General features: G+C 49.0%; 1 protein-coding gene across 10 annotated transcripts in view; it reads left to right on the top strand.

Moving 5' to 3' along the window:
• The first annotated feature begins 7968 nt into the window (after positions 1 to 7968).
• Positions 7969 to 24036, top strand: part of MED12L (mediator complex subunit 12L) — a 324289-nt gene continuing 308221 nt past the window's right edge. For 9 of the 10 annotated variants that reach the window (XM_067033579.1, XM_067033576.1, XM_067033581.1 and 6 more), the window contains exons 1-2: positions 8257 to 8525; positions 9377 to 9594. In XM_067033579.1, coding sequence (XP_066889680.1) covers positions 9496 to 9594 — 99 coding nt within the window. In that variant the 5' untranslated portion in view covers positions 8257 to 8525; positions 9377 to 9495. Of the gene's footprint in view, positions 7992 to 8256; positions 8526 to 9376; positions 9595 to 24036 lie in introns of those variants that run through there. The other variant, XM_067033573.1, reaches the window with a different exon arrangement.

The following is a 24036-nucleotide window of genomic DNA, read 5'->3' as shown; positions in this document are numbered from 1 at the left end:
ACCACCCTATCCCCAGCAGCAGAAAACAGGGCTCTCCTCCCAGTGTCTCTTTCTCAGTGACTGACACCTCCCTGAATCTGTTCGGCAACCCAGAAACCTAGGAATCCTTCAGGACTATCTCTTCAGTCTCACACTCCATATGTGATCATAACTAAATTCTTTCAGTTTATTTCTCAAAAATCACTCAAATCTGCTCACTTATCTCCACCACTACCACTGTCAGCCTGATAGAAGCAACCATCATTTCCTGCTTGAGCTTGCAATTATCTACTAACTGGTCCACCCCCTTCTACTCTGACCACTTCCCTTCCAGTATAGGTTCTATGTTGCAGACAAAGGGATCTCTTCACCATATAAATCTGATTGTGACACAATTCTGCTTAAAACCATCAGATAGCTTCCCATTTCCTACTGGAGAAAGACAGAACTCGTCAACAACTTACACCGTTCTTTGTGGTCCTCTCCACCTCCCAGCCTCACTTCACACCAGACTCTCCTCTCTTTCTCCTGTCCAGGCATACTGGCTTCCTTTCAGTCCTACTAGCCACAGGGCCTTTGCATATGATGTTCCTACTTAAAACATTCTTCCCTCCTTTTTGCCCAGTTAACTCCTGTTCAGATTTTAGATCTCAACACAAGCATTTCTCCCATGGGAAATCCCCCTTCCAGAACCTCAGAACTCATGTCCTTCCCCTTGAAGATCTTGTCACAGTTGCAATTTTATACTAGTTTCTGTGGTTGCTTCCTTATCTGTCTCTTCTATATTCTGGAAGTGCAATCTACTCAGTCATGTCATTGTTGTATCCCCAGCATTTAGAGTACATGGTGCATAATAGATGCTCAGTAAACATGTGTTGAGCAAATGGAGTTTCTTGATCAAAACTCTTCCCAAATGGATGCAGCCAAAGATCTACTGGCTTGGCCTAGTGGGGAATCATTGAGCCAGCCTGTGATTTAATTCCACCTGCTTATTCAGGAGTCCCAAATGCTCTAGGCTCCAGATCCAGACCCAGGAAGGGCTGCGTACAGATTTAGGGATGAACTGGCCCTGGAAGACGAGAGTAGATGAGAGTAGAGACTAGCAAGTAAGGATGAGAGGAGAGAAGGAGAATTGCTGAGGTCCAAGTTTAAGTACACTGGGGAGGTAGGAAGAGCAGCCTGAGCCATTGACTTTATCTAATCATTTGTGGTTACTTCTAGCTTAGTCAAGCCCTTGTTTTCTGGTTTGAAGTGTAAGTAGGAATTCTGCTTCCTTTCTTCCATCTTCTTGCTGACCTTTTTGGCTGATTGACAGCACCTCTGTCAGAGGGTGAGCAGAAGAAATGAAGAAAGATGAAAGTCAGATTGCTAAATTTTACTGTTTGTTAACAGCTTTGGAGAAAAGGCACAGTGGTGAGAACGTCAGGCAATGTTTTAGCAAGATTAATTAAAAAATGCTATTATAGAAAGGATTCATGTAATTGATCTGTGTACTGCTATTCCCCAAATGAGACCAAAGAGTTGGCAGCATTTATTTTTTCTTGCTTAGAATTGAAACTTTGGAAGAGTAGGTACCAAACTGTCTTTAATACATCCAGTAGCTGGAGGAAGAGGTTATTCTTATATCAAATTTGATCCTGTTAATTTAGTTCACCATTTCCATCTGTCAAGATATCTGGTGTAATATACGGATTCTGCCACTGAATATATTTTCTATGTTGTCTTGCTCTGTGTGACTGCAGCAGGTATATAAGGAAGTACAAGAGGATGTCCCTAGAACTGGGAAAAGAAATAATTCTCTGAGAACTGAAATACTTCATCATTAATAAACATAGGTTTGTAAGATTCACTTTCATCAGATGTAAACCATCCTAACAGAGGAGCAGTAATCTGAAACTAAGAGACCGTAAAGACTGGAACTTTGACTAATTAACAATAAGAAAGCAGTAACCGAAGAATCACGTAACCGAAAAGGAACCTCTCTTTCTGTATGTGCCTCTCTGTGTGTCTCTCTCAACAGGAAAGTCTGAATTTAGGCCCGGTTAGCAGACGTCCCTCTCTAACAGGGACCTCACTCTCATGAGCTACAGGAGCCAGGCAGCTAAGCCACCTTCAGAGGGGAGCTGGTCTGTTTGGGCTGTGACAACAGACCACGCTCAGATGGGCAGGTCTGCCTCAGCACCAACAGATTGGTGTCACTTGAGAATGTGGACCCAGTTCAGGCAGGTTTCTCTAGAGTCCAGAAGTCACTGTGCAAGCCCAGCACAAAACAAACAAACCTGAAAAAACCCACAAAACTGTGTTTGTGGACCACCAGGAACCTCTGCTATATGGTGAATAATACAGGCATTGGTCAGTGACAGTTTACCAAAGGCACCACTGGGCTGAGCTGTGGCACGTTTTCCGTTCGTGTCACAAGGGAGGTGAATTCTACTGTAAGGCACTCTGTGAACATTCTTCAGAGATTACCCAATTCTCCTTGCTTTAATTTTATGCTTTCCAAAAAAAACCTGCTTACGAATTCGGTTTTACAACAGACTTGAAAACTAGCCACCGGTGATCCGAATAAGGCGCTAGACCTATTTCAGTCCCTGGAAAGGGCTATTCCTGTGTGTCAATAAACCAGCATTCTGACTCTCTACTGCACTCTTTCTTGAGGCTGTTTAGCATTTGTCTGCCTTGTGGAGCTTTGAACAGCTCTGGGTGAGTGAACAAAATAAGATTCTGGTGCTGAAAAGCTGAGTATGTGACCCAGACAGTGCCCTGCATTTGTGCACCACAGGTCCCTCTCCAGAAATCAACCAGCCGTCCTTCTTTCTGTAAATGTGGCAGGTACCATTTTGCTGGTGAATGAGGTTAAATCTTTAGACTTGTCATTGGCTCAGCTTCGTAATTCAAAACTCTCTTATCTCATCCTTTGATTTTCAGTCCCCAGAGTTTTCTTTCCATGTCCTTGCCTCCCTGACACTTCTGTCTGTTGAGCTACTAAGGGCTTTTTGGGTATCTACTGTCTTCCCAAGTTGCCTTTACTTTTCTTCTTTACTTCTTCACCTTTCTCCTGTTTTATTCTTTCCATGACTTTTTGTTCTTTTAATTTGGAAACTCCCCTGCTTCCTCAGTGATTTTATTAGGATCCCGCATGTTACAGGTTCACTAGGACTGAAACATCCCTTTAGAGCTGGGCTGACCAATACGGTAGCTGCTAGCCATATGTGGCAGCTGAGCACACGAAACATGGCTGATCTGAAATGAGATGTGCTGTATGAATTGCACACCAGATTTCTAAGCCTTAGTAGAAAAATAAAAAAAGAGTGTAAAGTATCTCATTAATACATTTAAAAAGATTGGCCACATGTTGCAATGCAATATTTTGGTTAATATTGGGTTAAACCAAAGTATTACTAAAATTAATTTCATCTATTTCTTTTTACTTTTTTAATGTGGCTACTAGAAAATGTAAAAGTACATATTTAGCTAGCAGTATAATTCTATTGTCAACGCTGCTTTAGGAAGTCTTAATGTCTGCATTATTTATATTTCTCTAAGGAGCCTAAAGACTATATTAAAAACTCCATTAGGTTGGAATGTCCCCAAATGCATCCTCCATTTTCCTTTTCTATATTCTTATTCCTTCTCAAGTCATTCTCACTTTTCCATTTTTTTTTTTTTTTTTAAAGGCTGAAAGAAAGGGGGGATTTTTTTTCTTTTTTGATTCAGAAGCAGTCACAGGACAAAGATACTTACATGTAACGGGGATATAAGAAAAACTGAAAATAGGCAAGACTGCCTCTAGACAATCTGTTAACAAAACACAGTAATACATACACCTGGACAAGCATCAGTCCCATGGGGAAAACCAGCAACTTTAATTACTTCACCGGCTGGCACTACGCTGAGAATTGTTTCTTTCCACTTGAGTGGAAGCATGCGATATGCCAGAGTGAGCTGTGGGGAGGGAGTTTTGCTTCTCGTATACCAGACCTGTCTTCCGAGGTTCACTTTTATAGGTGTTATGTAAATGATAATTAATACGTGTAGCATACTGACCATAATGAGCGTAGGTTGGAACATCAGTGGGATCTAGGTTTCATCCTGGCTTTGCCACTTGCTACCTCAATGGCCTTGTGCCAGTTACTTCACCTCCGGAGCCTCAAGTGCTAATCTGTACAACAGGGATAATAGGACCATTGCTTCTGAAGGGTCAACAGCCTGCTTCGGCTCCTGGCCATCCTCTACTCTCATTTTCTGAAATCCGCTCGGCAAATATGATTGTGTCTCTGTCTTTCACCCAAGAAATGTTATTCCTCACCTCATGAAAAGAGCTTTGAGGGGACCTCTGGCCTGGGCATTTACCATCTGTCTGCTGCAGTTTGCGAGAACCTGAGGAAGTGGTCTCTGACCCAGACTTGAGATCTTTCAAGGCAAAGAACTGTAGCTTGCAGAATGTGTGGAGGGGGGCAAGGAGATAAGGCTGGTGAGAAGATGCCTGCCCTAGAGTATGTACAGGCAAAGGACATCTGTGTATTTCCTCAGACCAAATGTACGGAAAGCCAGCCGTGAGCTGTCTTAAAGGGACTTTGTCCAAGAGCACAAAAGAGGTCCCAACTATGACGGACTTCTTGTAGAATTTTGAAAACCAAGGCTTGCAGAAGGTACAGAAGCAGCTATAGGGATGTTCCTGTTGCTGAGGGATCTTTGAGGAGTCCTTGGATGTGATGCAAGAAAAAGGGTCACACCCCTTTTTATAAGCCACAAAAGCAGCCCTAGAGATTTAGCTTCATACTTGGGGGATAAAGTCCTGTATGCTGTAAACGGTCTGTAATTCCTCCTTCTCTGGCCACATTTCAGTCCCTTTCCCTCACCAGCTGTCCTAAACTTCCTCAGGTACCTGAGCTCATCCCTTCTTGCTAGGCTGGGGCCTCTCCGGCGAGCCTCTGGTGTTCTCTGATCAATTCATGTTCTATGCAAACTTTTCCCAGGCCCGGGGAGGGGAGAGTCATTAGACAAGTAAAGGTAAGATGTCCCTTATAGGAACAGTAGCAAATGAGACACATTATTCGACAAGAATCTGTGCCTATCTGCTGTGTTAACCAGCACGGTGAAGGGAATTCAAAGCACAGCAGAGACCCTGTGGCTTTATGTTAAGCCGTGTTAATTGGCCTTAGTGAGCTTAAAGACTAGCTCTGGAATGGAAGGAGAGTGAGAGGGTATGGTGGGGAGGGAACAAGACTGTTCTGTGTGGCAAGTTTGAAAGCATGCCAATAAATGATGAGGTATTAAAAGAAGAGAATGGGGCTTCCCGGGTGGCGCGGCGGTTGAGAGTCCGCCTGCCGATGCAGGGGACGCGGGTTCGTGCCCCGGTCCGGGAGGATCCCACGTGCCGCGGAGCGGCTGGGCCCGTGAGCCGTGGCCGCTACGCCTGCGCGTCCGGAGCCTGTGCTCCGCAACGGGAGAGGCCGCGGCGCTGAGAGGCCCGCGTACCGCAAAACAAAAAAAACCCAGAGAATGACCACTTCCGGGAATATATCCAAAGAAAATGAAAACACTGACTTGAAAAGATATCTGTACCCCCATGTTCATAGCAGCACTATTTACAGTATCCAAGACATGGAAATAGCCTAAGTGTTCATTAATGGACAAATGGATAAAGCTGTTGTGGAATATTATTCAGCCATTAAAAAATGAGGAGCTCCTACCATGTGTGACAATATGGATGGACCTTGAAGGCACTATGCTGAGATAAATCAGACAGAAAAAGACAAATACTGTATGATCTCACTTATATGTGGAATCTAGAAACAAAATCAAAACAAAACCAAACTAATCGAAAAAGAGATCGGACTTGTGATTACCAGAAACAGAGGATAGGGGGATGCGGGAATGGAGGAAGGTGGCCAAAATATGCAAACCTCTAGTTATAAGATAAATAAGTACTAGGGATGTAATGTACCACGTGTTAACGCTGCTCTGTTATACATAGGAAAGTTGTTAAGAGAGTAAATCCTCAGAGTTCTCACCACGAAAATAATTTTTTTCCTCTTCTTTCCTTTCTTTTGTATCTATATGAAAAGATGGATATTAGCTGAACCCATTGCAGTAATCATTTCACAATATAGGTAAGTTGAAGCACCATGCTGTATGCCTGAAACTTGCACAGTGATGGATGTCAATTATTTTTCAATAAACCTGGTGAAAAAAAAAATAAAATAAGTGCTTAGGGTACTGAAAGAACCAAAGGTTGATTTTGTGCCTCAAGAGTTTGGGGTGGGCTTCATACAGGAGTCCAGACTCTAAGGACTGTCCTTAGGTGGCTGTCAGAGAATGAAGGGTCTGGGAATTTCATATTGGAAATAGGAGTGAGAGCTAACTGGGGTGAGGGATTAAGGAGAAAAAATTGGATTGGTAGATGGCAGTAGATTGTGAAGAGTGCAAATGTCAGGCTGAGGGGACCAAACACCCTTGGGAAGCCCATGCAGTGAAGATGATTTTTGAGGAAGTGTCACTCTTTTTTTTTTAATGTTGAGAGGGCCAAAGCATCCATGCCAGACCGTCTCAAAACAAGGGAAGGAACTAAGAAGGGAGACCAGCAGGGAGAGAACTCTCCCTTTCCCTTTTACCCAAGCACTAGGGACACATTATGAATTCGTTCTGATTTTAAAATCTTTAGGGTTAGATATAATTTTGAGTGCTTCAAAAGTTTTTCCTTTGCGGAAGCCAGTTGGAAGCTGTCACCTAGATACTCCAAGGGAAGAATTTAGGTTACATCTCCCAACCAGACTAGCGTGTCAGCACAAGGATCCCCAAAGTATAGTACCACCGGTGATTCACCCACTCACACACCCAATCACCCGTCCCACCAGACAACAAACATTTTTTGAGCGCCCACCATATGCCAGGTTCCATGCTGTGTACCTAAGCTGCAAAAACACTGTCCTCTCCAGTGTATGTCATTGTGTTAGGGGCAGGGGAGATTAAACAAGAATGGCAAAACTTTTCTAATTGTCACAGATGGGAGATGAGTACTTGCGGGTTCATTATGTCATTTCTTCTGCATTTTAGTATGTTTGACAATTTTCCTAACGAAGGTAGACAACTGTCCTGTTTCTCAAGCAAGGAAGCTAGATTTGACAGATAGCTATATCCCAAGGGCAAGTTCAGCCTTGAAGTTACACCCAAGGTATTAGGGGAAGAGAAGTCCTTGGGGGAGGGTGGTCAGGAAATGCCTCTTGGTGGAAGTAACTGTTCTCTAAAAGTACTTGCTCAGATTGAGTTAAGAATCCAAAAACTACGGGCCTGACTTGGCCTCAGCTGCTCTGGGAAGTGCTAATAGGTCAGAGTCAAGACTTAAGAACTAGCCTCCTATCACATTGCGATGGCTTATCTACCCCCGCCCCCCTTGCTTAAAGTCAGCAGAGGTTAAGTATGAGCACCTACTATGTGCCTGGCGCTATACAAAGGCTTTGGGTTAGATTCTGCTAGCACCATCTTATGGAGGATGGAGTAGGAGTCAGGCAATTCCTCAAGGTATGGGGAACCTGACCCTATCAGGCAAGGGCAGTTCAGGAACCCACTCCTTCCAATTCCAAGTCGTGGAGAATAAATCAGAAACGGGATCAGGCAGAGTTTGCTTCGCGACTTTGAGCAAGTCACCGGGCCTTCCTAAGCTGACTCGATTTCTCTATCTATAAAAAGGGTACAGGAAAACCTTGTAAGTTTTGTTTTGTTTTGTTTTAAAGGACCAGAGACCTTTACTGTCAAGATCCTGGCATGAAGCGAGGGCTCCATAGATGGCAGCCATCATTCTTGGCCAAGCGCGGGCGCATCCTCCCGCGGGGTCCCTCGGGACAGACCGGGCCCGCCTCCACGGCTCCGGTCTCGCAGGGCTCGCGGCAGGTGGCCCAGCATCTGGGTGCCCACGCCCCAAAGCGAGCGGGGAGCGCGGGAGGATTGGAGCACCGAGGTCTCCCCTGGAGGATTCTCCCCCGCCCCGCCCCCGCCCCCGCCCGGCGCAGGTGAGGTTTCCGGCTCAGGCCACGGGGACAGCGACCTTAACAGAGGTCGAGGCGGACAGCGCAGCCCGCGGCCGGGAGAGGGGTCCAGGGGGCTCCCCCTCCCTCGCCCAGATACACCCCAGGGCCAGCCCCGGCGCCCGGGCCCGCGGGCTGCGCGCTCTGCAGCTGCGAAAACCCGGAGAGGCGGATCGGAGCGAGCTCGCAGCCAACTCCTCCGCGGTCCGGCCGCCGAGCTGGGCATGCTCAGTGCGGCCGCCGCGCCGCCGTCCGCCAACTCGGAAGCTCGCGCTCCCCGGCCTTGGGGGCGAGAACGCCGGCGGCGGCGAGCCGGCGTCGCCCGCCGCCCCCAGACAGTGGCAAACTTCGCGGCGTCCTCGGAGCTCGCCCGCCCGAGACTGATACCTTACAAATCAGATCAAATCCAGTCGCCCCCCCCCCCCCACTCCGCCCCATCCCAACCCGAATCGTGGAGGCTGCGGCCGCCAAAGTGCCGCCGCGGCTGGCGGCCCCTGACCACTAGCCGGGGACCAACAGGTAAACTGTTGGGGGCGGGGGGAGGGGGAAGGAGCGCGGCCGGGGTGGGGGGCGGACGGTTGGAGGAGCCCGAGATGCCCGCGGGGTTAGCTGCCCCCGTCGGCACTCGCTGCCAACCCTCCTCGCCACCCCCACTTCCCCAGCCCCTGGAGGGGCAGCAAAGGGTTAAGTCGGCCCCGAGCCACCGTGAGCACGGCCCCCTCCACCCGCTGCGACCGCTAGCAGAGCGCCTCGGCGCCTGCCCGGAGCCGCCGAGGGGACCGGAGCCGCGGATGCGCCACCGGAGCCCGGCGGGCGTCTAGGAGGCACCGGCCGCTTCCCCACCGTCCGCATCCCTGTCTCCCTCATCCCCTCCAGGCCTGTCCCCCTCCTTCCCAACCGGGTCCGCGCCCAGGTGGCGGGGTCTGCGGGGCGCGTGGCGGCGGGGGAAGGGTCCCTGCTGTAGAAGAGGGGGCGGGGGCGGGCCGCTCCGCAGTCTCTTCCTCGGGTAGGCGGGCCGCCCTCGCCTAGGGCGAGCACTCGAGCCACCTGCCTGGGGCGCCAAGAAAAGTTTTTTTCCCCCCCGCCCTGTGCCCCTCCCCCACCCCCACCCTGCGCCCGGCTGGGGTGGGTTTAGGTCCATTGGTGAAAAAAGTCACACGTTCCCATCAGCTGCTCCTCCCCCTGGGGACGGGGTGGTGGGGAACGGGAGGCAGGCGCCTCGGAAGACCCAGGCGGACCTCCAGCCCCTCCGTTGGCCGTGCGTCCCGGCGCTCCAGCGCAGCAGGGTGCCCGCCAAAGGCTGCCCCCCTCAGTGCGTGTCTGCGTGCCGGGCAGCGGCAGCCTCCAACCTGCTTTATTCCTGCCTGCAGCGCCACGGCGAGCGAGGAGGGCGAGAGGGAGTCTGTCTGCAAAGTGCTGCTCCCTGGTGCTCAGAGGCGGCTGCTCCAGCTCCAACTCTCATTCATTTCGCCGGTTAACATGAGAGATCATGGCCGCCTTCGGGCTTCTCAGCTATGAGCAGAGACCGCTGAAACGCCCCCGGCTCGGGCCGCCGGACGTCTACCCGCAGGACCCCAAGCAGAAGGAGGTAAGGGCGCCGGCGGCCTCCCCGGCAACCGGGGCCGCGCTCCGCAGCGCTGACCCGGGGCCAAGTTGGCCCCGCGGGCATCGCCGGCGCTGCGGGGGAAGGGTGAGCAGGGGACTGGCGGCGGGGGCCGGGCTGGGGGGCTGGGGGACCCCCGGCGGTGGGGACCGAGCGGCTGTCAGGCCCCGCGCGCCACGGGGGCGCTCGCTCTCCGGGTGCCGGCTCGCTTCCCCGTTACCGGGCCTTGCACGGCGCAGCCGGGCGCTTCACCCGGGTCTTCCCTGCGGAAACCCTCCTGCTCCCTCTCCCCGGCTTTTGCCTGCTTTATTTTTCTCCCCGCCGCTTCGGTAAAGCCTCGTAAACTTTTTGAAAAATGTTGGAATGCAGTGCCTCCGACACAGGTCTTGGGTTTTGCGCCAGCCGAGCAGGGGCGGGTGTGGGTGGGGTGGCGGAAGACCTTTTCTGTTCAAATTTTCCAGTTTGGAGTGGAAGTCGTTTTTGTCGAGGTGATGAATATTGAGCTCTTGCAACGTACTTTGGTCTCCCCTCTTCCCTTTAGAAATCAATATAAAAGGGAAACACTGATTTTCATCCCTAGAGGCGATTGGCTTAATTGCTGGAGGCTGTTTTGTATATGTAAAGGCAGTCAGGTTACCTTGGAAGGGAATAGGTCCTGGGCTTGCTTGTTTCTTTGAATGAAATTAATTGGAGGAACCTTGACTCTTGCACTAGATACATTAGCTTCCATGGCTAGAGTAACCATGGCATTTTGAAGCCTTGTATATGTTTGTTAGTAGTTAACAAGTAATTATGTAACAACTCTCCAGTTATAATCATCACCCCTGGCTACGCAATTTGCCCAGGGATTTGCTTTTTTTTTTTTTAATTTTTTTTAAGATCACCTACTACCCAGCTGTGCTTTCTGAGTTTGCCAGCTGCAGCCCACCCATCCTCTGCTGTCTTCAGCTAAACATGAAGTGAGCACATTTCAAAACTTCTCTTTCTGGGAACCTAAAAACCTTCTATTAAAAGTTTACGGGCCTACTGACATCACAGAAGGGGCTTTGTAAAGAAGGCCAGGAGGGTCCTTAAGACTTCCCTTTTGATGAATGTTTCTATTTCAATGATAAAGGAAGAATGCTGGTTCTGGTTAAACTGTTAATAATGTTTCTGAGAGATAAGGGGTGACGACTCCTTTTAGAGGTTTAGATTATTAAACGTGTTCGAACATCCGTGGAGTAATTCACATCGAAGCTTGGAAGGTTTTACAGGTGGTTCTCAGCGGAGGCTTAATATGAGGATAGGAGTTTGATGAGATTTTGCAGATTTCTTCCCTACCCATTTCTCTCCCTGCTACTGCCACCCGGAATAAAGTTAATTGTTACAGACGAAATAAACACTAGCAACCAAGTATAAAGAAAGTTAATAACTTAAACATTTGTGGCAGAAAATTCTTAAAGTTTTGGTGGGGACAGGGACATTGTCTGATCTTTATCATCTTGTAATTAATGTCTTTTGTCACATCTTTCCAGAGGGCAGCATAATTGATAGCATCTCCCCAGTTAAGGGATGGGGGGCCTGGGATGCCTTGTGGGGTTATTTAACATTTATTCCTCAGGAGGGCACTCATTCAGGGTTGGGGCCTCTATGATTCTGGAAAAAAATACTTTTGGATTTTAGGGTCTTTATGACATTTTATGGAACTTTAAAACTAGAAGTGACCTTAAGAGCCTGCTTTTTGTAACTTCCTTTGGACAAAGTGAAACTGAGGCCCAGGAAGGCTTACCTGACTTAAGGTGTGTTGGTGAATCAGCAGAGGAGTTGGATGACCAAAACAGTATCTTATGTCAAGACCAGTAGTGTGCTAAGGATGATTTATGCTAAATTGTGTTGTTCTGATATTATTCCCTTTCCCCAGAGGCAACCAACATTTTATCCCTCTGGAGCAGAGTCAGAGTTATGTGTGGCTGTAGCCAGATTTGAATACAACATGAAACAGGTGCTTGGCTGTTCTTGGGCGGTGCTGTGGTGAGCAGTGTTTCACAAGCTCCAGTTATTTACCCGTCGCCTCAAGATTTCTCTCCTATCCCTCTATCACCTGTACTTGTATTCTAATGTTTAACTTTTAGGAAACTTTTTCTGTTTCTTAGGCAGTAATACACAAGAAGTCATGCATTTGATGTGATATATATATATATATAAATTCATATCAATTCATGTATATATCTCATTTAAAATTTTTATTTATTTGATGTTACATACACAGATATACGATTATTCATATTGAAACAAGACCGTAAGTATTAAACCTTTAAAGAGTTCATCTAAAACCACTAGTGTATTCCATCAGAGAGACCTGTCCCACACTCTGGGAAATGCTGATTTAATGGAGGAAGTGTGGGCTTCCAAGTTAGGCAGACCGGGATTTGGATTCTGGTTCAGCCTCTTTGCATTTGTGTGGCCTCGGGCAAGCCGCATGCCTTCTCACTTGTAAATTAGTATCATTGTGCTGTTTAGAAAAATTTGAGAACCCTGGTTCTAAATGCATTACATTTTTGTGAGAGAAACCCTCCTCCTGGCAAAGCTATTCTTATTACTGGAGCTGCAGCTTTTACTGCTGTTAACCCGGGCGGGCTAATAGTGTTCTGGAAAATAGCTCCCGGGGGACAGGATGGGACCCTTGAATGAAGACCTCCTGTAGAGAAGTGGGGGTGGGGTGGGGAGGACTGGAAGCCTTAACCTGCTTGACCGATGGAGTCTATTCATTTGAGAGCTCGCTGTGCCTCAGCGCTCCACGGGACTTTAGTATATCTTGTGTTATAATACTTTACCCTCTGTCCTCAAGCCTTGAAAATAGGGCACCGGAAAACTGTGAGTTCTCCTTGATTCCTCCTTCTCCCTTACACCCCATAATACGCCTGTCAGCACGTCTTGTCCCATCCATTTCCCAAATATATTTCCAGTCCATCACCGCTCCCCAGTTTGGACTTCCTTTCTGCTTCAGTCTGACTTTTCTCTGCCCCGGGGCTCTTACACGTGCTGCTTTGCCTGCCTGGACCCCTGTCTGCCTTTCCACCCTCACCGGCACCATTCCACCGTGCTCTCATCGCCGAATCCTGTGCTTAGGGGAGGGTAGGTGGGCTCTGGAGCCAGTGTGCTTGGTTTTGAATCCTGGCTCTGCTGTTTACATATACTCCTTATTCTCCCTGTGCCTCAGTATCCCCTCTTGTAGAGTCGGGATGAGAATACTCCCTGCTCCTTAGGGCTGTTGGAAGATTATATGGATAGTAAACATAAAACACTTAGACCAGGGTATGGCATGGATTCAACACAACTGCCGTCAGGCCTGCTTCTTCATCATTCAGGTCTCAGCCCAGCGGCCTCCTCAGAGGCCTTTCTCGCATAAGTAGATAATTTGTAATTATGTATTTATTTGCGTGTTGCCCGCAGCCCCCCACCAATGGGTCGGAAATGAGGGCAGGGATGAGAGCTGTTTAGGAAACCCTGAAGTACCCGGCACCTAGTGCAGTTAGTTCCTAGGATGCTGAGGGCATGGATACTTGTAGGAATTTATAAATGAGAGTGGGAATGGATGAATGAAGAGAAATCTGGTGACTGAGGGGTGCTAGGGAAAGTCTAGGTTAAGGCAGAAATTATCCTTGCTGTCTACTTTGGAGGCTACAAGGCTGAAAGCAGAATTAAACTCTAGAAGTAGAAAGGAAGAGACGTTTTAGTTCCAGGGTAGAAGAGGCCTAAATAGCTGAATAGTCAATGTGTCTAGGAAAGCAAGTTAGTTAGCAAAGTAGGTTGGGGCAATAGTGAGTTTTCTAGGCATCAGGAGCCATAGCACCCCGCCAGTAGGGTCCAGAGGGGAGGATGGCTCGGTGTGCAGTGCAGAGGCTGCCCAAGGACAAGTAGAGCGTGATTTGGGAGGGTATGGGGGTGGGGATGGCTGCATGAGGATCCTGTGTCACACCCGACACACCTGTAGGGCTTGTTAAAAACAGATGGCCGAGTTTTTCAGATTCGGTAGGGCTGAGGTGGGAGCCCAGTACTTTGCATTTCTAACGAGATCCTGGTGATGTAATGCTGCTGGTCCAGGGGCCCCCCCGCTTTGAGACACTAACCTAGGGAGAGAGAAGGTGGCATCCGATTCTGCAGGGGCTGGAGCGCTCCTCCCAGCGCGGGCAGGGCAGGGTTAGACATCGCCGTGGCCGAAGTGGCAGTAGTCTGGTCTAGCGGCCAGCTCAGCCAGGGTGCGGTGGGCTTTCCCCAGAAGCTGTCCCCTCTCTTAGATCTAAGGGAACGAGTCAGGAAGTCTCCAGTGGCTTTCCATCACACTTGGAATAGAACTCAAACTCCCTACTGAATTAGGCCTTCGAGGCCCTGCCCGTCTGCCCCTTGGTCACTTCCACAACCCCTGCCTGTAGCCAGACCACCTTGGCTTGGCGGCCTGCCTCTATCACTTACTGCCTGTTTCGACTCAGATATGACCCGTGGAATGCGGGGGGGCGTCGCTGGGGAGATAAAATGAGATTTGAATGGTGCCTGGCGCGCAGACGGTACTTAGTACAGGTCAGCTACTCTCAGTATAAGCCCTCCCTTGTTAAGTGATCCCGGGGCTTCGTTATACTTGTAACACCCACAGGACCCTGCCCCTTGGAGGTCTGGCCCCTTCCCGATTTGCTTAGCCGCCTTCTGGCTGCGTGGCGGGGCCGCTGGCCACCTCTCTCCTAGCAGGCCCAGCTCCTTAGTGTTTAGGTCCTTGTCCCTTGCCGCCCCTGCGGTCATGTCTCCGGTCATTTACTTACAGAGACTGGCTGGCAAGGAGGCCTTCTTTGTAGCCCATCTTCTCTTATCCTTGTTCGTTCATTTACTTTGTGTTCATGTGTTTTGTGGTGCTTGTCACTGTCAGAAATTCCCCTGTTGGGATCCTTACCCTCTCCCTGGTCTTCCTTCCACACGGGGATGTAAGCTGCAGGACAGCAGGGCCTTGTCTGTGGCGTCCACGGTTGTGAGCTGCCCTGGGGCCTGGGAGGAGACTGGGTACTCAGTAAATAGTTCTAAATGCAGACAGAACTCTTCACGAGCAGCTCTGAGTATTTAGAACTCTTAACTGTCCCAGTGCCTGTGTTAATTTGGGAACGCCTGTTTTCCTGTTAGCATCTACAACCCTGAAAAACGTTAAATGCTCGCTTTAGTGACAGCTGGGGGGGGGTTGGGGGGAAGGGCGGTGAAAATTTGTTTCTTAATAATGTCTGAGAGAGGGAGGATGTTGATGAAGTTGCCGGGGATGAGAGGACAGGTTGACCCGTTTGTTGCCTGGGGCACCGAAAAGGACGGAGACGTTTAGGGAGAAAGCTTCCCCCTGAGATGAACTGGCTGGCGCCAGGGCCCCATCGTAGACCTCCCTGAATAGCAGCGTCTGGGAGGGGCCTCTGTGTATTAAACTTCTTCCTCCTGAGACTCTTAGGCCAGAACCAGTGTAAGAAGCTGGGGGTCCGAGGCCCCGCTTCTCCCAGCACTCACAGGAGTGTGGCCGAGGGGCTCGGGTGGCTGTCACTTCTCAGGGACTCCCAACACGCGCAGCGGCACCGTCGGAGAGGCTCCTTAAACATGCCGCCATGATGCCTCCACCCCAGACCTGCTGGGTCAGAATTTCTGGGAAGGAGGTTGAGGAATTTGCATTTTAAACGCGTTTTCTAGGTGATCCCCAAACACGTGAAGTTTCCAGAGCCACTGCTTTAGTTTGTGTCTTTACCTGTAGAGACCGTTGTAAGCCAGACCTCCCCCCTTATCCCTACCTGCTCCTCACTGTTTGATGTGTTGGAGTCTTGAGACAAGTACACTATTCAAAGTGTTGGTATAGTGCAAATGCGTTTAGCTACCGTCCCGCCCGAAGTTCTGTTCTAACACCCATGGTTCCCGGCAGAGGCTTGTTTTCTGTCAGCTGTACGTGGTTTACGGCAGACTAGAACGCCGTGCCTTGGGCTTGAAGTATCCACAGCTCCCTTCTGTGCGCGCTCGGCTAAACCTGGGGCTCAGGGGAGCACTTCTTGCTTTGTCCCATGAGCACGTTCTTTGAACTTTATCGGGGGCTACAGAGTTTGTATTTGACTTTGGGCCTGGGCTTTCAACTAGGCTCTTTGGGGACTCATGTAAAGCTGTTAATTGGGGGTGCAGCCACCATCCTTTAGCCTGTTGGATAATTCACTTAGGCTGGCACCTGTAGAGATAAAATGTGATTCCTTAGGAAGACGGAGGACCAGGAGGTGAGGTCTGGAAGGCAGACTGCCTTGGGTGGGCACTAAGTGGGAGAAAATGAGCATGAACAGAGCCCTAGAGTTTTAGCTGAACCAGTGAGCAATGCCTCTCACGGGTGTATATCCATCCAGGTGAAAATAATAAAACAGAGGTGGGAGAATGGAGTAAGTGGAAGTTGGAAATTCCAAAGAATTGTGATGTTGTTTCTTCTGAAACTCTCCTGTAGTGAGGCTCTGAACCCCAGCTGTGAGGCTTCTTGACGCAAGAGGCGGGAATTAGAGAAGGTGGAGGGATCCATGAGAAGAGTGAACGTGATTACAAGCCCCCTTCCCCAGTGTTCCCTGAGCAGCGATGAAAGGAGCTGGTGGGCCAAGCCTGGAGAAGGGCCGACCTCCGAGTCTGCGTGGGGAAGACCAGGCAGGAGAGAGATCCAAGGGAAGTGTGGAGGGAGGCGCCGACTCCCTACACATTCCAGTCTGAGAAGGGAACATGGAAACGCTTGCTTGGGCTTCTCATTGTTTTTAGAGGATTTCTGAAGTTGGGTGATGGCAACAAGGGAGTTCATGATACAATCCTCTCTATTTCTCTGTTTTGGAAAATTGACATTAAAAAGAAGAGTGTCATTATGTTACCCAATAGCATGGTTTCTACTTTAACAATATATGCCTGCGTAATCTGGAAGGATTATCACCCACGTGTAGACAGTTGCTCTCGTTTGAGGATGGGTGTAGGACCAGCAGGCTCAGCGGCCACGGCTCACGGGCCCAGCCGCTCCGCGGCACGTGGGATCCTCCTGGACCGGGGCACGAACCTGTGTCCCCTGCATCGGCAGGCGGACTCTCAACCACTGCGCCACCAGGGAAGCCCCAAATATCCAATTTATGTGGGGCAGCCAAATTAATTGCTAGGAAAACGGAGTACGTGGTCTGATACTTGGCACAATTTTGGATATCTTCCTTACCATGACGGAAGAAGACAACTGAAGTCAGTCTATTTCATTTATTTTTGCGGTACGTGGGCCTCTCACCGCTGTGGCCTCTCCCGCTGTGGAGCACAGGCTCCGGACGCGCAGGCTCAGCGGCCACGGCTCACGGGCCCAGACGCGCAGGCTCAGCGGCCACGGCTCACGGGCCCAGCCGCTCCGTGGCACGTGGGATCCTCCCGGACCGGGGCACGAACCCGCGTCCCCTGCGTCGGCAGGCGGACCCCCAACCACTGCGCCACCAGGGAAGCCCAGGGGTCATTTTTATTTTCTCTTTTGAACTCATCTGTATTCTCCACTGTAACAGTACATGTGCACTACCAGTGTCATTGGAGGAAGTAGCTTAATAGTTATTAGGTAGCTTTGATTGGTTTTACTGGAGTGCGTCTTTGTTGTTGGTTCCAAACCAAGTTAGAGCCCCTTGAGCTGAGGTTTAGGCAGAGGCGTCTTGAGGGTGTAGGTATAGGCACTTGTGACCTGGCAAAGCTATGGTGAGGTTGGGTTCTGTAGGGCTGTTATGGCAGCCTTCCAACCCTGCCACTTAAGCTGTGTGATTTGGGGTGCTGTGTCATTTTCCTCACCTATGGGCTGGGGAGAATAATACCTAGTCGTCTAGAGTGTTTTGAATGTGGAAGGAGCATTGTAAACTTCATTTTCACCAAATGTTGAGGTATCAATTCAGTGGTACCAACTGATTATTAAAATTTCAGGAATTTTGTGAGCTGGTTAATATCATGCTGGTGACTTGAAATTTGGCATCTAGGGAGTATTTACACCAAGGAAATTGGCAAATGCTACACATTAGGGGTTTTTGTTTTGTTTTAGTTCTTTTGAAAGCTGGTTGTTAAGCATTTTCCCCACAGGGCTGGGTATGGTTGTATGTGCCAGATGCCTTGTTGGCTACTTTACCATCATTCTTATCCCTGTTTCTCCTACTTGCTTCCCACAAAAAAACAAAAAAACAAACAAATTTCAAAACCAGATCTCCACTTTCTTAGCCTCTCTCGCAGCTTGGGATGAGCATATAACTGAATTCTGGCTAAAGAGATTTAATAGAAATCTGCTTTGTGACTTTTTGGAGAAGAATATTTTTCCTTGCTGAAAAAAGTACGGGCAAGGGAGAGAGTGCCTCTCTTAATGCCCCGATAGCTCCTTAGCTTCCTGTCTTTGGAAAATTAATAAGAGGATATGATGGGGAGCTAGGGCACCTGTCTTGTGACCACGAGGCCATGAGCCTGTGGATGAAGAGTGGAGGTGATTCGGTGGATTTATGAAATTGTTAAGCTACTGAACTGACCTTGACCACCTCTCCCCGGACTTCTTGTTAAGTAAACGAGAGATGTCCACGTGGCTTAAACCACTGTTGGACCAGTTGTCAACTTCTTGGGTCTGAAGGCATTCTAAGGTTGTCACGGTACTTCCCATTTATATTTTGTCCCCCTCAAACCATCACAGCATGAGCCTTTTTTTTTCCCAGAGAATATACATTCCCAGAACTCTCCTACTCTCTGGCTTCACGAGTACAGCGAGAGACAAAGAGCACCTGCATCTCGTCTGTTCGGTGCTTAATTCTGCAGAGGGCCTATCAGAAGCTGAGGGGATGTGCAGACGCAGACGGCTCCTTTATTTGTTTCCGTCTCTGGCAGAAAGAGTTTTGGTGGGAAGGGAGGGAGATCCCTATTGAGTTTTGTTTGGAGAGGGAGATTCTGCGGGTCTGCACCGTTCTGGGCGGGGGGAACCATATGTGTTTAGAGCTGGAAGGGAGCTTAGAAAGGGGTCGCTCACACTTTGCTCATTCAGTACAAGTGGATGTTGAGTCCCAGAGGGGTCGAAGTGACTCTCGTTAAGGCCGATCTTGGCCAAGCACGTGTGTGCCTTGATTTGTTCTTGAAGCTTTACTTGGCCTCCCCTCTGTACACAGCCTCCGCTTCTGGTAAACACCCTTGTGTTGCCCTGGCAATCAGAACTGCTCTGCATTTTAGGGCACCCAGTGCCTCTGTGAGAGCTGGGGACTGTTCAGCTAGCCATTTATTTGACCTTCTCAGAGCTTGCCAGAACCTTGTGTGGTGTCTCCTGGGCAGAGGGGGGAGAAGACTCTGGAAGCTCAGGCGCTCTTGTTGTCCTCTTTTTTGGTGGAAGGTTCTCGGCCCCGTCCATGGCCTCTGGTGCAGATAGCTCTTGGCACTGGCCTTTGTGGGCTGTGTAGAGGACTGAGCCTGTCTAGTTTTCATTTTCTTGGCTGAGATTCTCCTTTATTTATGGGTAGCTCTCTTGGAGGTACAAACACACAAGCTGTACCAGTTGCCCACTTCCAGGGAGGGACACTTGCATGGCATTCTGTATACAAAGGGATCCCCCTTAGTTATGAAATGCTCGGGCCTGAGAAGAGGAGAAAAATGTTAGCCCCTGGGTTTTATTTCCCACGTTCCGAAGGAAACATGGCTATATGTATGCATGCCACACGGATTCCGTCATTCAGTCACTATTATTGGGCACCTCGTGGGCATTTTGCCAGCTGTGGCTTCATGAGGACAGGGCCTAAGACTTGTGTTTCCTCCTCTGTCTCTGTCTTCGAGCACAGTGCCTGGACCAAACCTCCAACTCAAAATGTCTCTTACGAATGAAAGTGTAAACAAATGCTGAGAGCATTGGATATGGTCCTGGGCCCCCAAAGATTTCAGTAAGGAGCAGCGTTCTTCACCCGGGGTGACCCCCTATGGACACTGGCAGTGTCTGAAGACATTTTGGGTTGCCCCAGTTGCGGGTGCCTGTGTGTGTGTGCGTGTGTGCGTGCACGTGCACGTGTGTTACCTGCTCCTGGCATCTGGTAGGCAGAAGTCCGGGGACGTCGCTACCGCTCTCCGGTACTTCAGACAGTCCTCACCACAAAGGTTCATCTGGACTCGGACGTCAGTGGTTCCCAGGTTGAGGAACCCTGGTCTGGAGGGAGTGACAGACCTGTAAATACGGGATACAGTGTTTCACGTGTTCTATTCGAGGGGAATGTAGGAAGTGCCGTGGAGACGAGCGTCAGTGACCCGCTGTTCGACGGGACCTGGTAGAGGAGGAGGTTTGGAGCCTTGGACTTGGAGGCTGCGTAGCCGCGGGTGGGGCTGGGGGTGTGGTGTGAAGGGTCACAGGCCAGGAGGAACGCGGGCTGTGCTGTGAGCCTGAGGTGCGGTGTGGGGCGTGCAGGGGGCGCCTGGGTCAGAGTGGGAAGGCAAGGCCGAGTTATGCGGTCCTTGGTGTGCTGTGTGGAGGCCCCCGGGTGGCCGTTCCAGGGTGTTAGGGGAGCGAGGCCTGAGATGACTGAGGGTCTCGGTTTGAAGGGACGGTGCTTCTGAGCGTCACCCTGAGGCAGAAAGACGGAGGAGCTAGGTGGTCACTGACGTGCCAGGCCTGGGGCTGGGGGGTGGGTGGATTAGGTTTCCGTGGCCTCCCTAACAAGGTACCACAAACCAGGTGGCCGAGAGCGATGGAAATTTATTCTCTCGCAGCTCTGGAGGCCGGCTGTGTGAAGGGAGCGTTGGCGGGCTTATACTCCCCTGGAGCTCTAGGCGAGAGCTTTTCCTTTCTGCACCCAGCCTCCGGGGGCTCCGGGCATCCCTTGGCCTCGTTGTGACCACATCTGTCTCACTTCCGCCTCCGTCTTCACATGGCCTTCTCTGTGTGTCTGTTCTTCTTCTCTGAGTGTGCCTGATAAGGACACTTGTTCTTGGATTTAGGGCCCACTTGGATAACACAGGATGATCTCATCTCAAGATCTTTAACTTAATTCCATCTGCAAAGACACTGTCTCCTTTTTTTTTTTTTTCAATGAATGATTTTTGGAGTATATTTGCTTTAAAGTGTTGTGTTAGTTTCTGCTGTACAGCAAAGTGAAGCAGCTGTACGTGTACATAAATCCCCCCTTTTTTGGATTTCCTTCTCCATTTAGGTCACCACAGAGCACTGAGTAGGGTCCCCTGTGCCATGCGGTAGGTTCTCATTAGTTATTTACTTTATATTAATACATAGTAGTGTATATATTAAAGGCCCTTTTTCCGAATAAGTAACACTCACAGGTTCCAGGATTTGATCGGGACGTCTCTTGTGGGTCCTTTCCGGCCTCCTGGGCCGGAGAGTAGGAGAGAATTTAGGAGAAAGGTTGTTGGGGCGGCAGAACTAGCAAAATGGATGTGTTTGGTGAGAGGCGCCTACGACACAAGGCTATACCAACATTTTTAGCCTAGGCCGGTGGTTCCCAAACTCTCCCATCTTAGAACCCCTTTATAAAAAACCTTCTTTAGGATGCCATAGAGCTTTCAGGTAAGTTATATCTCAGCATTTACCATATGAGAAATCAGACCTGAGAAATTTTAGAAATATGTATTAATTCATTTAAAAATAATAATAAACCAATTTCATGTTTCGCCTGTTTTTTTACGAACAAGAACTATTTTTCCAAATCAAAAATAAAATTGCGGAAAGAGTGGCATTCTTTTACGTTTCTGCAACTCTAATCTCTTGAATGTCTGGATTCTCCGCTTAGTCTATTATAGTATGTTGTTTCGACGGAAGGATATGGAGAAGATTTGGTCTCATGGATATGTAGCTGGAAAGTTCTTGGGAACCTCGGAGGTCTTTGAAATGGAGAACACTGGCCTACACAGTTGGGTAGGTAGATGACTGATAGTGGTCCTCAAACTAACATGCCATAGGGAACAAAAGAACTTGTTAACTATTTTTTTTTTTTGCCCCCAAGGGTGGGAAGGTAGGGGAGGGGAGTGGAGAGAATGAGTTCATTTTAAAAACTGTTTTCAACTTGAGATGCCTCTGGGGGGATCCAGGTTGAACTGTAGAGCGCTAGTACAGATCTGGATTTGGGTGTGATTGGTGCATGGCTACTTGAAGTCATGGCTGCGATTACCTGTTGAGCGTGTGCAGAGAGAGGGAGGAACAGGCAGCCTCTAGACACTGGCAGCAGGACCTCCGAGGAGGGGAGTTGTTAGGGAGACGGGTGTGGGGGTGATGAGTGGTCCAAAGGGAGAGCCAACACCTGCATTGGCCTCCTCTTAGTTGGGCAGTTTCCCTCTTCAGGGCCTTTGCACGTGTGCTTCCTGCTGCCCGGTTGCCTTCTCTCTGTCGCTGCAGTGTGATGATTTGCTCCTCAGCACTCAGCAGAGTTTGTGTTTTTCTTCTCTGCTCTGTCCTCCGACCGAGGTAGGTTTCCTGGAGCAAGGACTATGTCCTTTTTAGCCCCCCACTGATAACCAGAGGCAGGGAGGGGGTCTGGGGTAGGGTAGGGGTTAAGGAAATGTTTGTTGGCCGGATCTGGTAACAGGGCACTCATTATTAGCCAATGGTTCTCGGAAGCCCTGTACAGGGCACGGTGATGCCAGGAAGTAGAAGACACGGTCACTGCCGTTGAGGAGCTTCGCGTGGAGAGACGGCAGTGCTGTGTGCAGAGCCCCAAAGTCACGCAGTGCGGTGGTGGGAACCAATGAGGGAGGGGTCCCCTCTCTTGAGGATTAGAAAGGCCTTCAGAAATGTGGGTGTTTTTCAGATGACAAGGTCTTCTGGGCGGAGGATGTGAGCAAAGGCACCGAGACGGGAAATGGGACACACTCTTTGGAGGAACCGCAAGTAGTTCAGTAAAAAGCAGGAGATTTCGGCGACAGTTAGAGGGAGGAAGAGATGAAATCTGCTGGAGAGGGAGGGCTGTCTGCTGGAGCAAGGCTGACCTGGTCCGGGGACCAGGGGACTGAGGTCCCACTGGAAGTGACAGCTTACATGTAGTGTTACGCCTTGCTGCCTCTGAGAAAGGACGGGATGCAGGACGCATACAGGAAGGACTCCCTGTTTACCTTTAATTTTCTGCAAGCGTTTCCAGAGTTAGTTCGAATGTGCAAAGATTTTCCTCGGCAGGAATTAACTCAGCCTTCAACCCACATCCAATGTGCCACAGCTCAGCTACGCAAATGCTGCCTTGTTGTCAACTAAAATTTGGTGGAATTTGCTGCTTTCCTTTTCCAGCCATTTCATTCATGGATTAATCTAATGAGGTTGTTGAGATTAGGACCATTTTAAGGCATTGGCAGCAGGGAGGAACTAAGAAAAAGGTACTGTGTCTGAAGCGTCACTGGAATTTTTTGTTAAGATGCTGGTTTACATAAAGGTATAGAGAGAGGCTCTATCAAAACTATGTCCAAGGCAGTGCTAAATAATTTATCTTTCTCCTGAGTTCTGTGAGGAAGGTTAATATTGACATTGCTTAGAGGTTTCTTTCTTTCTTTCTTTCTTTCTTTCTTTCTTTCTTTCTTTCTTTCTTTCTTTCTTTCAAGCTCTACACAGTGCTGCTAGTAGACAGTATGGAAAGTATTTTGGGGGTCAGAGCTGTTTTCACTCTTTGGTCAATTTTAGACTAAATGTCAACTCCTTGGGGAAAAAAAAAAAGATCGTGAACTGGAGACGCTATTTACATTTCGACTACTCACATGAGATCTGCTTTTAAGTCATTATTAAACAATCGAAATGTTTGTGAAGTTTTACTTCCATTTACTTAGTACTTGATATGTGCCTCCTACATATCCACATCGCACTCGGCGATGTGGGTGTGTAGGAAAGAAATAGAAGTCTGCTTCTGTCCCCTCTAAAACAGTGCTTCTCAAAATATCTATGGTGAAGGACAAGTTTCTTTAAAATTAATTTTCAATCTGTTGCAGACTGATATAAATGTATGATAAAAATGAATTACTAGAAAAGTGAAATGCTGCTTGAATGTAGTGGCAATGTCAAGTTGCTATGAAAGTTTCCAAGCACTCACTCTCAATTTTTGCATATTATTCTTGTTGAGTACCAACCGGCAGCAGTTTCATACCACACTCTGAGTAGCACGGCTCTAGAAATTAACATCCAGCTCACTGACGCACATAAAACGGTTTTAAAAATGACGAATGCATTGGTTTTTGTTTATTTTAAAATTGAGGAATAATGTACACATTCAGTATGGGGTGCAAAGTGCCACGTTCCATCGCGATAGACAGCGTTGATTGCGTTGGTGATTCTGAGTGCTTTACACGTTTGGTTCTATGCCAGCCTCACAAGCGCCTCTCAGGTGGGTACCCTTATCTCCTTTTTACAGATGAAGAAACTGAGGCACAGGAGAGCGGTCACAGGGGTCACTTCACTTGCCCAAGGTCCTTTAGCTGCATAGTGAC

Source organism: Kogia breviceps, chromosome 5 (genome assembly GCF_026419965.1).
Source record: "Kogia breviceps isolate mKogBre1 chromosome 5, mKogBre1 haplotype 1, whole genome shotgun sequence".
NCBI lineage: Eukaryota > Metazoa > Chordata > Mammalia > Artiodactyla > Physeteridae > Kogia > Kogia breviceps.
This window is presented reverse-complemented; position numbering and strand designations above follow the sequence as displayed.